At 39.1% G+C, this 13,663-nt stretch overlaps 1 protein-coding gene across 5 annotated transcripts in view; it reads right to left on the bottom strand.

The window, feature by feature from the left end:
* LOC139010400 (protocadherin alpha-C2) overlaps nucleotides 1–13,663 on the bottom strand; it is a 171,271-nt gene that overhangs the window by 128,296 nt on the left and 29,312 nt on the right. The window contains exon 1 of one of the 5 annotated variants that reach the window (XM_070414798.1): nucleotides 8,520–11,031. The exons of 3 other annotated variants lie outside the window; for them this stretch is intronic. In XM_070414798.1, coding sequence (XP_070270899.1) covers nucleotides 8,520–10,898 — 2,379 coding nt within the window. In that variant the 5' untranslated portion in view covers nucleotides 10,899–11,031. Of the gene's footprint in view, nucleotides 1–207; nucleotides 2,693–8,519; nucleotides 11,032–13,663 lie in introns of those variants that run through there. One more of the 5 variants, XM_070414799.1, reaches the window with a different exon arrangement.

Here is a 13,663-nt window from a genome sequence, read left to right on the forward strand (position 1 = left end):
TCAGCTGTTCCCACAGCCAACCTCCGGGCCAGCCAACTTCCCCCGCTGCTGGCCACCTCCTCAGCCCCAATCAGCCCCTCAGGCTGAGGGACCCATGAATTTGTGCACCCGGCCTCTAGTTTAAAATAAAAAGATTGAGAGAAATATTAAACAATAAATATGAAAGACATGACGAAAATAGCCATGAATAAAATATTTGAGACTCACATTGTCTTCAGAGCTGGGACCCTGAGGTAGGCTGGGACTGAAGGCCATGAGGTCCGTCTTGGGCGGCCCCTCCCCAGAGCACACCCTCTGCCGCCTCTGCTGTGAGTAAGACCAGCTGCCCACCGCGCTGGAGCACACCAGCACTGGCTTCCCTGGGCCACAGGCACCCTCCGTGGGCGGCGCGGAGCACCGCAGAGCCGTGTACAGCAGCAGCGAGAGCACCAACAGGCTGGACACCGCGCAGATGGCGATGATCAGATACACGTTCACGTCCACAAGCGTCGCCTCCGCGTTCGCTGGGCCGGAAGATGCTCGCCATGAGGTCTTGGGCGCCTGACCGCTGTCCACCAGCGACAGCAGCACAGTGGCCGTGACCGCCAGCGCCGGCTCCCCGTGGTCCTTCACCAGCACCAGCAGGCGCTGCCGCGGAGAGTCCGCCTCGTCCAGGGCGCGCGTCGTGCTGACCTCGCCCGTGTACAGCCCCACGCGGAACGGGCTGCGCGCACCACCCGCCGCCGGCAGCAGCTCATAGGACAGCCACGCGTTGTAGCCCGAGTCCGCGTCCACCGCGCGCACCTTCGCCACCACGTGGCCCGCGCCCACCAACCGCGACACCAGCTCGCTCACTGCGCCGCCCCCACCGCCCGCCCCAGGCGGCAGCAGCGCGGGCGCGTTGTCGTTCTCGTCCAGCACGAACACCTGCAGCGTCACGTTGCTGCCCAGAGGAGGCACGCCCGCGTCGCGCGCGCTCACCTGGAACTGCAGCAGCTCCAGCTCCTCGTGGTCCAGAGGCTGCAGCGCGTACACCTTGCCGCTCTCCGCGTGCACCGACACGTAGCTCGACAGCGCGCGCTCGCCCACCCGCCGCTCCACCAGCGAGTAGGACACCAGCGCGTTCTCCTGCGCGTCCAAGTCCCGCGCCGACACCGTGAAGATGTGGCAGCCGGGCGGGTTGTTCTCCTTCACGAACACCGTGTACTCGGGCTGCGCGAACAGCGGCGCGTTGTCGTTCACGTCGGCCACCTCCATGGACAGGCTGGTGGTGGCCGACAGCGAAGGCGAGCCCCCATCCCGCGCTGTCACCACCACCTCATAGTTCGCCACACTCTCGCGGTCCAGGGCGCTGTCCAGCACCAATGAATAGTAATTCTTGAAGGTGGACACCAGCTTGAAGGGAACGTGTGGCGACAGGGTGCAGGTCACTTGTCCGTTGGCACCGGAATCTCGGTCGGACAGACTGATCAAAGCAATGACGGTGCCCAGTGGAGCATCCTCTTTGACAGGCAGAGATAGGGAAGTTACGGCCATCTCTGGAGTGTTATCATTCTCATCCAAGAGTTTCACTATTACTTTGCAGTGTCCAGTTAATGGGAATGTACTTTTATCTACAGCATCGATGTTAATTTCATATAAATTACAGTCTTCATAATCCAGTTCTCCCTTAACTGTTATTTCCCCACTATTAGAATTGATTGTAAATTTAGATTTTACATTGTCAAGAACAAGATTACTAAAGAGGTACACTATTTCCTTATTAATACCCTCATCTGCATCTGAGGCGTTCAGTTTAATAACTAACGTCCCATTCGGTGTATTTTCAAGTAATCTAACGTTATACACTGATTTATCAAATTCTGGGGCATTATCATTTGCATCCAATACATTGATCAATAACTGAACAGTACCTGTTAGCTCAGGTTTTCCTCCATCCACTGCAATCAGTAATAAACGAAGTTCTTGGGTTTCTTCTCTATCTACTGGCTTCGTCAATACTAGCCCTAAAGAGTTAGTTCCTTCTTCATTTGTTTTCACATCCAAATGAAAATGTTCATTAGAATTTAACTTGTATCTCAATTCTGCGTTTGCTCCGATATCCATATCAAATGCGCCCTCTAGCGGAAACCTGGAATCTACTGTTCTTGATTCTAAAATAAATAATCTTTGTTCTTGTCGCAAGAACCTTGGCGGGTTGTCATTAATGTCCTTCACCTCCACCTCCACATGGAAAACCTGCAGCGGCCTCTCCACCACCACCTCCAGGTGGATGCTGCACTCAGCCCTCCGCCCGCACAGCTCCTCGCGGTCGATCCGAGAATTCACAAACAAAATGCCATTCTGCAGATTTACCTCCAGAAGGTCCCCGTGGTCTTTGGACGCCACCCGGAACAGGCGCGGCACCAGCTCCGCCAGCTCCAGCCCCAGGTCCTGCGCGATGCGGCCCACGAAGGTGCCGTGCTTGGCCTCCTCCTGGACGGAGTAGTGGACCTGGCCGCTCCCGGCCTCCCAGGCTGCGATGAGCAGAAGTGAGAGCAGCAGACGCCGGGCTCCCGTACTTCTTTGGGAATCTACCATCGCAAATTTGGTGCAATTTTCAAATGTCTTTGCACTACCACACAACAGCTCTGGGAAACTTAATTCCCAATTTGCTTTAATTTTTACTTGCTCGCCTTTTCATCTTCAGTCGCTGAGGAAAAAATGGAGTGGCCTTTTTCTAAGGAATGTAAACTCACTGTACTGTATTCCTTTGTTTAAAAATAAAATAAAACGCGGTTTCCAGCGCCATCATGTGGATGAAAGGGTGAGTATTTTACCTTGATATGCTTTATTTTCCTTACATTTGTTAAATATTTCCTCATTTCAATGACTCGAGTATTCTTTATTTCCCTTATCTCCAATCAAAATATAACCATAAATTTTTAATAAAAGATAAATTTTCATTAAACATTGCAAAATCAATACTAATTAAGTAGTGCCACACCAATCGTTTCTAAAGTGATAATTATTGATTTATTTTCTTTAGGGAGAGGCTTTATAGATTCACTAGCTGACTTTAAACGTTTTAGTTTTTTATCTTTTCTGTTTCAATATATTTTATTTAAAATTCTTGAATTTTTATTATTTTGATGCTATGTTTGTATACTACTTTTATGTTACTCATAAAACAAATTCATACTCCTATTGGCAGTATTTAATATTGGTTGTTATTTTCAAAGTAACTAAAACTATTTGAATAGTATCCTTGTCTGAGTTCCATTTTGGAAGTCTGATTTTCAAATTGCTGAAATCCATTTCTTTAATTTCTCTCAATATCACCCAACTACCTTTAGTGTTCACTGAAAAATTATAATGTGGAGATTTAAATTTTCTAGAAGCCTTAATCATAGTAAATCAATTTTGGTAAACATCTTGACACAATTTTCTAATTAGATTCATCAAGACAGCATTTCATCAAGTTGCTATTATTGATAAGTCCAGGTTGATATAAATTGTGGGCTCACATATCTTTGCTTTTATGCAACAAATAAAAATCCTAATGTCTGTAGATAAACTACTCCATAAAATGTTTGGGTTCTAGTAAGAATTAAAAGAGTGAAAATAAAGCACATTATTAACTGGGCTAACTCTATGTTAATTTTATCTCTTTGAACCCTCCCGTTGATTTGCTGCATGACACCACTTAGACATCACTTAATAAATGTAGCCAGAAAAAATGTCCCCAAACTTTCTAATGAAAATATATTTAACATCCGGCTGTAGTATATGCTCCTTAGAATTCTTTAAATGTTACAAAATCTTCCTTATCTGTGAAGATAAAGGGTCCAGGACACCAATAATTCTATTACTTGACACTTTTACATATAAAGCATAAATCCCAAATATATTTCCTTAGTTCTGGTATAAATCATATGTGGGACTTGAAGTATTTGTGTGTGTGTGTCAATGTAGAAAACAAATGTGGAAAAGTCGTAATACGAAGAATAGCTTGAAAAGCAATAAGGAATTACTAAAAAAAATACAAAGTCATTTGAAATTAATTTGTTTCCTAGTATTCAAAGTAGTAATGTAAAGAAATAAAATATTCCTGGATTTATTTCTGATATAATTATTAAAGTATATATCATTCATTTAATTTTTGAAAAAGTCTTACTATCTCTACTGTTCTGACTTTCCCCTTAGCATTCAGATCATCCAAACACTAAAGAATGTAAACACTAATCAACTTTCAAGACTACTTACCAAACAGATAATAACTTTTAAATATTTTTAAATATTTAAATAATAAAAGGGAAAATTATAATCAATGTGTCAAAAATATCAGTTAACATTGATACACCTTCTATTACAGATCCATGGTGATATGAAACTATAGTATAAATAAATTACTTTGAAAAAAGCAAGTATTAAATATTTAACAGCCAAACTGATGGTGTGGTATTTACAGTGTATGCATAGTAATTGTATAGACAGGATATTTTCAGTATATATTTAAATATTTTTTAAAAGATACTAACTGGAGAAGATATCATCAACACTATCACATGCTTCTCTTAGTTTATAATATTTTTATGTAACTATAAATATATTTCAGGAGAAAACAAAACTCTTGACATTTGGTCCACCTTTTCATCTGTTAGATTATATTAAGTCTTTGAATTATCATCTTGCATTTGTCTTTTAATGCTCAACTCTTTTTTGGAGGTTACTTTCTCAACAATTATAGACTTTCTAATCTTAATTCTATAGATGGCTCCATAGGTAGAGAAAATTCTTTAAACCTTTTTCCAAACCTTCTTCCAATCAAGTATTATAGATTACTTCATTGACTGAACTTTCCACTAGCTAGTTTCTCTGGAAATTTCAGTTACAGTTAAGCTCCACTGCAGAAATAAAAACCCTTCCTTGACACTGAATTTAGGTTAAGAAAACCAGGTAGTTTGCAGGCGTCTCTTCCTAATTCACTGGGAAGTATTCATGAAGATTTTACACTAGAAAATTTAATTTTTCATTGGAGTCTAAATGTTCTTTATTTGCTACAAAACCAGAATAAAATTTTAATAAGCTATAGTATATTTTGCTCCTATCTATAGAAAACTCTATAGGTCTATCACACTGCTGAGAAATAGCAGGTGAAACTGAAGTAATCTTTTAAAGATTTATAAATTTGACCAAAATTATGTATAAAAATAATTTATCCTATGAATGCATATTGTGTATATACCATACATATCTTTACATTTATAATGGTTCAACTTTCCTATAAAGTACTGAGCTAAAATATTTATATTATATATCCATTCTGAAGAGAAAATCTGAGCATTACTAAAGTGCCTCTGAGAGAATAAGTAAATTAAGTAGTTTTCCTCACAATACCATTGCCTTCATTAATGCCAAATGAGCTCATTTAATGGTGAAAGGGACAATGGAGCAAAATCCTAGAGCTTTTGGGTTTAGTCTATGCATTCACATCAATAGCGTTAGGCAAGTTTTTTTATGTCTCTGAGCCACAGTTTAGTCATCATTAAATTGAGAGAAATTACTATCTCTTAGGTCACATCCAGTTTTAAAATTCTAGGCCAAATGAATAGAACTTAGTGAGGTACAAAATTCCTATAGCATTAGCCAGTATCCAGGATAAAAAAAAAGTAGGGTAATTAAACAGTAATAAACTTCAATAAGCTTGGTTCTCATGATACCAATGGTGGGGAGACTATAAAATCAACCTGGGGGGTTTGAGAGATAAAAGTAAAATGTTTGGAAGATTTATAATGATAGGTATCATTGTAGTAGATAAAAAGAGAAAAATTTTATTTCAAGTCTTTCCATAAATGCCCTAAATCCACATATGTGGAGGAATATAACTACATCTAGAACTACAACTTCCATGCACAATACCCAGAATTCAATACATTATCAAGCTAACTGAGCAAGAGGATCATAAGAAAAAATGAACAATGAAAAAGATGCAGATGATCCAATTATTACAGTGATCCAGCAGATCAAAAATAAACTGTGATTAATGTAATACGTTTTAAAAATTCACCATAATGTTAATCTATTTCTAAGAGGAAAATTATAATTCTAAAGTTGAAAATGTCATAATTGAAGTTTAGGTTCAATCAATGATTTTAACACTAGACTGAACTAAGAAGAAAGGGGGAAATGCTAAAGTAGAAGATTGGTCAGAATAAAATATCCAGCATGTAATAAAAAAGATCAAATATGATTTTCAAAAAATAGATAGGGCACTGAAGATATAAGAGATATGGTGAAAAATTTAGTCCACATATCCCTTCAATTACAGAAAAGGAGAAGAAAAAAACATGAGGCAGAAGCAGTGTTTGAAGGCAGACAGCTGAAATTTTGCTAGACTGATGAAAGACATCAAGCCACATATTCAAGAAGCTTTAAAAACTACAAGCTAGATAAAACCAAAAAAATTAAAACTGAGCATATAATAAAGGAATGGAAAAATCAAAAACAAAGAAAAATTATGAAAAGGAGCTGAAGAAAAAGAAAAATGCACACCACCTGAACAATAATCTTGACAACCATCTTTTCAAAAGACTATGGAATGTCATCTTGAAAGTGCTGGGGGTGGGGAATAACTTCCAACTCAACAAAACTATTTTTCAAAAGTGATGGTGAAATAAGCATATTTGTGATATATAAAAGTTAGAGAATTCTTTACTACCAGAAATATTAATATTATTAATATTTTTTAACATAGCACTAGTGGTTCTACCCAATGCCATAAGACACACAAAGGATATAAAAGGTATAAGAACTGAAAAGAAAAAAATGCAACCATTATTATCTGCTGATAGGATGATTGTCTATATCAAAAAATATAAAGCACTTGTAGATAAATTACTAGAATTAATATCATGTTAAAACAAAACAAAAAATACAACATATTCATATATATCATTATTAAACAGAAATAACTTTTTAACTTAAAGCTGATGTGCATAATGATCACAAATTGCAAATACCTAAGAATCAATCTAATGAAAGATGTATAGAACCTCTACATTAAAAATTTATAAAATATTAAGAAATTTTACATATTATTTAGATAAATAGACCATGTTCACGAATTGATGACTCTTTATTATAAAGATGTCAACTAGTTTCATGTTCTTCAATACTAGATTCAATGCGATACAAATCAAAAGCTCACGAAGTTGTTTTTGTGGAAAATTTAGGTGGAAATGAAAGAAGCAAAATGGCATTGATGCATAAAAGGTTACATAGATTGGAACGGAAAAACACCATGCATATATAATGGACAACTGTTTTTTAAAAAAAAAAAATGTGGAATTCATTTTAAAGAAATGGCCTTGATCCAGTTGAATATCCCTGGGGAAAAATTATTCTTGATCCCAAGTGATAGAGTATAAGAGTGCAAAATCAAGAAAGGGGTTATATCCAGAATATGATAAAAATGTTAAAATAATAGAAAAATATAACAGCTATAGAAAAATAGGCAGACTATGTGAACAGCTATTGCACAAAATGGAATGTAAAAAATGTCCAATAATACAAAAGGTGCTCAACCTCATTTATAAATCAAGAAACATAAAACTGAAATACTAAACACACCCAGCAAAATGATAGCCACTTAAATAATCTGGTAATGCTTAGTTTGGGAGCTATGTAGAACAATAGGAAGTCTCATACACTCTAGCACTAGTGTAAACAGGTAAATGCATTTGGGGAAAATTGTTTGGCATTATGTATTAAAGATGAAGATATGTACATATTCTATGTTCCACTAATCTCATTCATAGTTTTAAAAATGAGAAAATTGTATACATGGGAACTGAAAATTTTACACATACATTTATAGCAGCACTATTTAAAATAGGCATAAAGAGAATGCAAAATCTTCAGAGTGGAACCACTCATACTGTATTCATAAAACAAACTACATGAGATAAAATAAATGAGCTCTAACCAATATGGCAATATGTATTTTTCCACTGAATGATGAATGATAAATATGAGGAACATGTCAACATATGTACACATATAATACATTTTGCACAATTCCACTTAAAGTTCAGAAAACGGGTCAAAATTAACCTAAGTTATAGAGCTAAAACCATGGTTGCATTTGGGAAAGAAAAAAAAAAAGGTGTTTGGGAGATGTATTTGAGTGGCTTCTGGATTAGAGCTAAAAGAAGTTTTACTTTCAAATAATTAATTGGCAAATATAATTCTGTCTGTACACATTTCAATTATGGGCAAGTAACAAGAAAATGCTCTCTAAAAAGTTAATTCCAACTGATAACAAGTAAGTGGAAGATAGTATACACAGAGTTAATAATAACTATGGTTGTATGTATGCCTTGGTGCCCTGTAATTCTGTAATATTTTACTAAAATGCCTAAGAAGAAGTAAAGAAATTTAAGTCAGAGAAATTTGATTCTGAGAAGTCTTTTAAATTAAGAATAAATTAATAAAATAAAATAAAATGAAACTTCTGATTAAATTATTGGGATTAAATAAAAAGATTTGTAGAAACTTACCTTTGAGAGGGAATTCCCAGTTGCTGGTTGCTGGTCTTTGTCCCCAGAGTCAGGTACACTGGGACTAAATGCCATGAGGTCCGTCTTGGGCGGCCCCTCCCCAGAGCACACCCTCTGCCGCCTCTGTTGTGAGTATGACCAGCTGCCCACAGCGCTGGAGCACACCAGCACGGGCTTCCCGGGCCCGCACGCACCTTGGGTGGGCAGCGCCCAGCACCGCAGAGCCGTGTACAGCAGCAGCGAGAGCACCAACAGGCTGGACACCGCGCAGATGGCGATGATCAGGTACACGTTCACGTCCACCAGCGCCGCCTCAGCGCTCGCAGGGCCGGAAGAAGCTCGCGAAGAGGCCTTAGGCGCCTGGCCGCTGTCCACCAGCGACAGCAGCACAGTGGCCGTGACCGCCAGCGCCGGCTCCCCGTGGTCCTTCACCAGCACCAGGAGGCGCTGCCGCGGAGAGTCCGCCTCGTCCAGGGCGCGCGTCGTGCTGACCTCGCCCGTGTACAGCCCCACGCGGAACGGGCTGCGCGCACCACCCGCCGCCGGCAGCAGCTCATAGGACAGCCACGCGTTGTAGCCCGAGTCCGCGTCCACCGCGCGCACCTTCGCCACCACGTGGCCCGCGCCCACCGACCCCGACACCAGCTCGCTCACTGCGCCGCCCCCACCGCCCGCCCCAGGCGGCAGCAGCGCGGGCGCGTTGTCGTTCTCGTCCAGCACGAACACCTGCAGCGTCACGTTGCTGCCCAGAGGAGGCACGCCCGCGTCGCGCGCGCTCACCTGGAACTGCAGCAGCTCCAGCTCCTCGTGGTCCAGAGGCTGCAGCGCGTACACCTTGCCGCTCTCCGCGTGCACCGACACGTAGCTCGACAGCGCGCGCTCGCCCACCCGCCGCTCCACCAGCGAGTAGGACACCAGCGCGTTCTCCTGCGCGTCCAAGTCCCGCGCCGACACCGTGAAGATGTGGCAGCCGGGCGGGTTGTTCTCCTTCACGAACACCGTGTACTCGGGCTGCGCGAACAGCGGCGCGTTGTCGTTCACGTCGGCCACCTCCATGGACAGGCTGGTGGTGGCCGACAGCGAAGGCGAGCCCCCGTCCCGCGCTGTCACCACCACCTCATAGTTCGCCACACTCTCGCGGTCCAGGGCGCTGTCCAGCACCAATGAATAGTAATTCTTGAAGGTGGACACCAGCTTGAAGGGAACGTGTGGCGACAGGGTGCAGGTCACTTGTCCGTTGGCACCGGAATCTCGGTCGGACAGACTGATCAAAGCAATGACGGTGCCCAGTGGAGCATCCTCTTTGACAGGCAGAGATAGGGAAGTTACGGCCATCTCTGGAGTGTTATCATTCTCATCCAAGAGTTTCACTATTACTTTGCAGTGTCCAGTTAATGGGAATGTACTTTTATCTACAGCATCGATGTTAATTTCATATAAATTACAGTCTTCATAATCCAGTTCTCCCTTAACTGTTATTTCCCCACTATTAGAATTGATTGTAAATTTAGATTTTACATTGTCAAGAACAAGATTACTAAAGAGGTACACTATTTCCTTATTAATACCCTCATCTGCATCTGAGGCGTTCAGTTTAATAACTAACGTCCCATTCGGTGTATTTTCAAGTAATCTAACGTTATACACTGATTTATCAAATTCTGGGGCATTATCATTTGCATCCAATACATTGATCAATAACTGAACAGTACCTGTTAGCTCAGGTTTTCCTCCATCCACTGCAATCAGTAATAAACGAAGTTCTTGGGTTTTTTCTCTATCTACTGGCTTCGTCAATACTAGCCCTAAAGAGTTAGTTCCTTCTTCATTTGTTTTCACATCCAAATGAAAATGTTCATTAGAATTTAACTTGTATCTCAATTCTGCGTTTGCTCCGATATCCATATCAAATGCGCCCTCTAGCGGAAACCTGGAATCTACTGTTCTTGATTCTAAAATAAATAATCTTTGTTCTTGTCGCAAGAACCTTGGCGGGTTGTCATTAATGTCCTTCACCTCCACCTCCACATGGAAAACCTGCAGCGGCCTCTCCACCACCACCTCCAGGTGGATGCTGCACTCAGCCCTCCGCCCGCACAGCTCCTCGCGGTCGATCCGAGAATTCACAAACAAAATGCCATTCTGCAGATTTACCTCCAGAAGGTCCCCGTGGTCTTTGGACGCCACCCGGAACAGGCGCGGCACCAGCTCCGCCAGCTCCAGCCCCAGGTCCTGCGCGATGCGGCCCACGAAGGTGCCGTGCTTGGCCTCCTCCTGGACGGAGTAGTGGACCTGGCCGCTCCCGGCCTCCCAGGCTGCGATGAGCAGAAGTGAGAGCAGCAGACGCCGGGCTCCCGTACTTCTTTGGGAATCTACCATCGCAAATTTGGTGCAATTTTCAAATGTCTTTGCACTACCACACAACAGCTCTGGGAAACTTAATTCCCAATTTGCTTTAATTTTTACTTGCTCGCCTTTTCATCTTCAGTCGCTGAGGAAAAAATGGAGTGGCCTTTTTCTAAGGAATGTAAACTCACTGTACTGTATTCCTTTGTTTAAAAATAAAATAAAACGCGGTTTCCAGCGCCATCATGTGGATGAAAGGGTGAGTATTTTACCTTGATATGCTTTATTTTCCTTACATTTGTTAAATATTTCCTCATTTCAATGACTCGAGTATTCTTTATTTCCCTTATCTCCAATCAAAATATAACCATAAATTTTTAATAAAAGATAAATTTTCATTAAACATTGCAAAATCAATACTAATTAAGTAGTGCCACACCAATCGTTTCTAAAGTGATAATTATTGATTTATTTTCTTTAGGGAGAGGCTTTATAGATTCACTAGCTGACTTTAAACGTTTTAGTTTTTTATCTTTTCTTTTTCAATATATTTTATTTAAAATTTCTTGAGTTTTTATTATTTTGATGCTATGTTTGTATACTACTTTTATGTTACTCATAAAACAAATTCATACTCCTACTGGCAGTATTTAATATTGGATGTTATTTTCAAAGTAACTAAAACTATTTGAATAGTATCCTTGTCTGAGTTCCATTTTGGAAGTCTGATTTTCAAATTGCTGAAATCCATTTCTTTAATTTCTCTCAATATCACCCAACTACCTTTAGTGTTCACTGAAAAATTATAATGTGGAGATTTAAATTTTCTAGAAGCCTTAATCATAGTAAATCAATTTTGGTAAACATCTTGACACAATTTTCTAATTAGATTCATCAAGACAGCATTTCATCAAGTTGCTATTATTGATAAGTCCATGTTGATATAAATTGTGGGCTCACATATCTTTGCTTTTATGCAACAAATAAAAATCCTAATGTCTGTAGATAAACTACTCCATAAAATGTTTGGGTTCTAGTAAGAATTAAAAGAGTGAAAATAAAGCACATTATTAACTGGGCTAACTCTATGTTAATTTTATCTCTTTGAACCCTCCCGTTGATTTGCTGCATGACACCACTTAGACATCACTTAATAAATGTAGCCAGAAAAAATGTCCCCAAACTTTCTAATGAAAATATATTTAACATCCGGCTGTAGTATATGCTCCTTAGAATTCTTTAAATGTTACAAAATCTTCCTTATCTGTGAAGATAAAGGGTCCAGGACACCAATAATTCTATTACTTGACACTTTTACATATAAAGCATAAATCCCAAATATATTTCCTTAGTTCTGGTATAAATCATATGTGGGACTTGAAGTATTTGTGTGTGTGTCAATGTAGAAAACAAATGTGGAAAAGTCGTAATACGAAGAATAGCTTGAAAAGCAATAAGGAATTACTAAAAAAAATACAAAGTCATTTGAAATTAATTTGTTTCCTAGTATTCAAAGTAGTAATGTAAAGAAATAAAATATTCCTGGATTTATTTCTGATATAATTATTAAAGTATATATCATTCATTTAATTTTTGAAAAAGTCTTACTATCTCTACTGTTCTGACTTTCCCCTTAGCATTCAGATCATCCAAACACTAAAGAATGTAAACACTAATCAACTTTCAAGACTACTTACCAAACAGATAATAACTTTTAAATATTTTTAAATATTTAAATAATAAAAGGGAAAATTATAATCAATGTGTCAAAAATATCAGTTAACATTGATACACCTTCTATTACAGATCCATGGTGATATGAAACTATAGTATAAATAAATTACTTTGAAAAAAGCAAGTATTAAATATTTAACAGCCAAACTGACGGTGTGGTATTTACAGTGTATGCATAGTAATTGTATAGACAGAATATTTTCAGTATATATTTAAATATTTTTTAAAAGATACTAGCTGGAGAAGATATCATCAACACTATCACATGCTTCTCTTAGTTTATAATATTTTCATGTAACTATAAATATATTTCAGGAGAAAACAAAACTCTTGACATTTGGTCCACCTTTTCAGCTGTTAGATTATATTAAGTCTTTGAATTATCATCTTACATTTGTCTTTTAATGCTCAACTCTTTTTTGGAGGTTACTTTCTCAACAATTATAGACTTTCTAATCTTAATTCTATAGATGGCTCCATAGGTAGAGAAAATTTTTTAAACCTTTTTCCAAACCTTCTTCCAATCAAGTATTATAGATTACTTCATTGACTGAACTTTCCACTAGCTAGTTTCTCTGGAAATTTCAGTTACAGTTAAGCTCCACTGCAGAAATAAAAACCCTTCCTTGACACTGAATTTAGGTTAAGAAAACCAGGTAGTTTGGAGGCGTCTCTTCCTAATTCACTGGGAAGTATTCATGAAGATTTTACACTAGAAAATTTAATTTTTCATTGGAGTCTAAATGTTCTTTATTTGCTACAAAACCAGAATAAAATTTTAATAAGCTATAGTATATTTTGCTCCTATCTATAGAAAACTCTATAGGTCTATCACACTGCTGAGAAATAGCAGGTGAAACTGAAGTAATCTTTTAAAGATTTATAAATTTGACCAAAATTATGTATAAAAATAATTTATCCTATGAATGCATATTGTGTATATACCATACATATCTTTACATTTATAATGGTTCAACTTTCCTATAAAGTACTGAGCTAAAATATTTATATTATATATCCATTCTGAAGAGAAAATCTGAGCATTACTAAAGTGCCTCTGAGAG

This window comes from Myotis yumanensis, unplaced genomic scaffold, assembly GCF_028538775.1.
Source record: "Myotis yumanensis isolate MYYU_CA2020_CCGP unplaced genomic scaffold, mMyoYum1.0.hap1 SCAF_5, whole genome shotgun sequence".
Lineage (NCBI taxonomy): Eukaryota > Metazoa > Chordata > Mammalia > Chiroptera > Vespertilionidae > Myotis > Myotis yumanensis.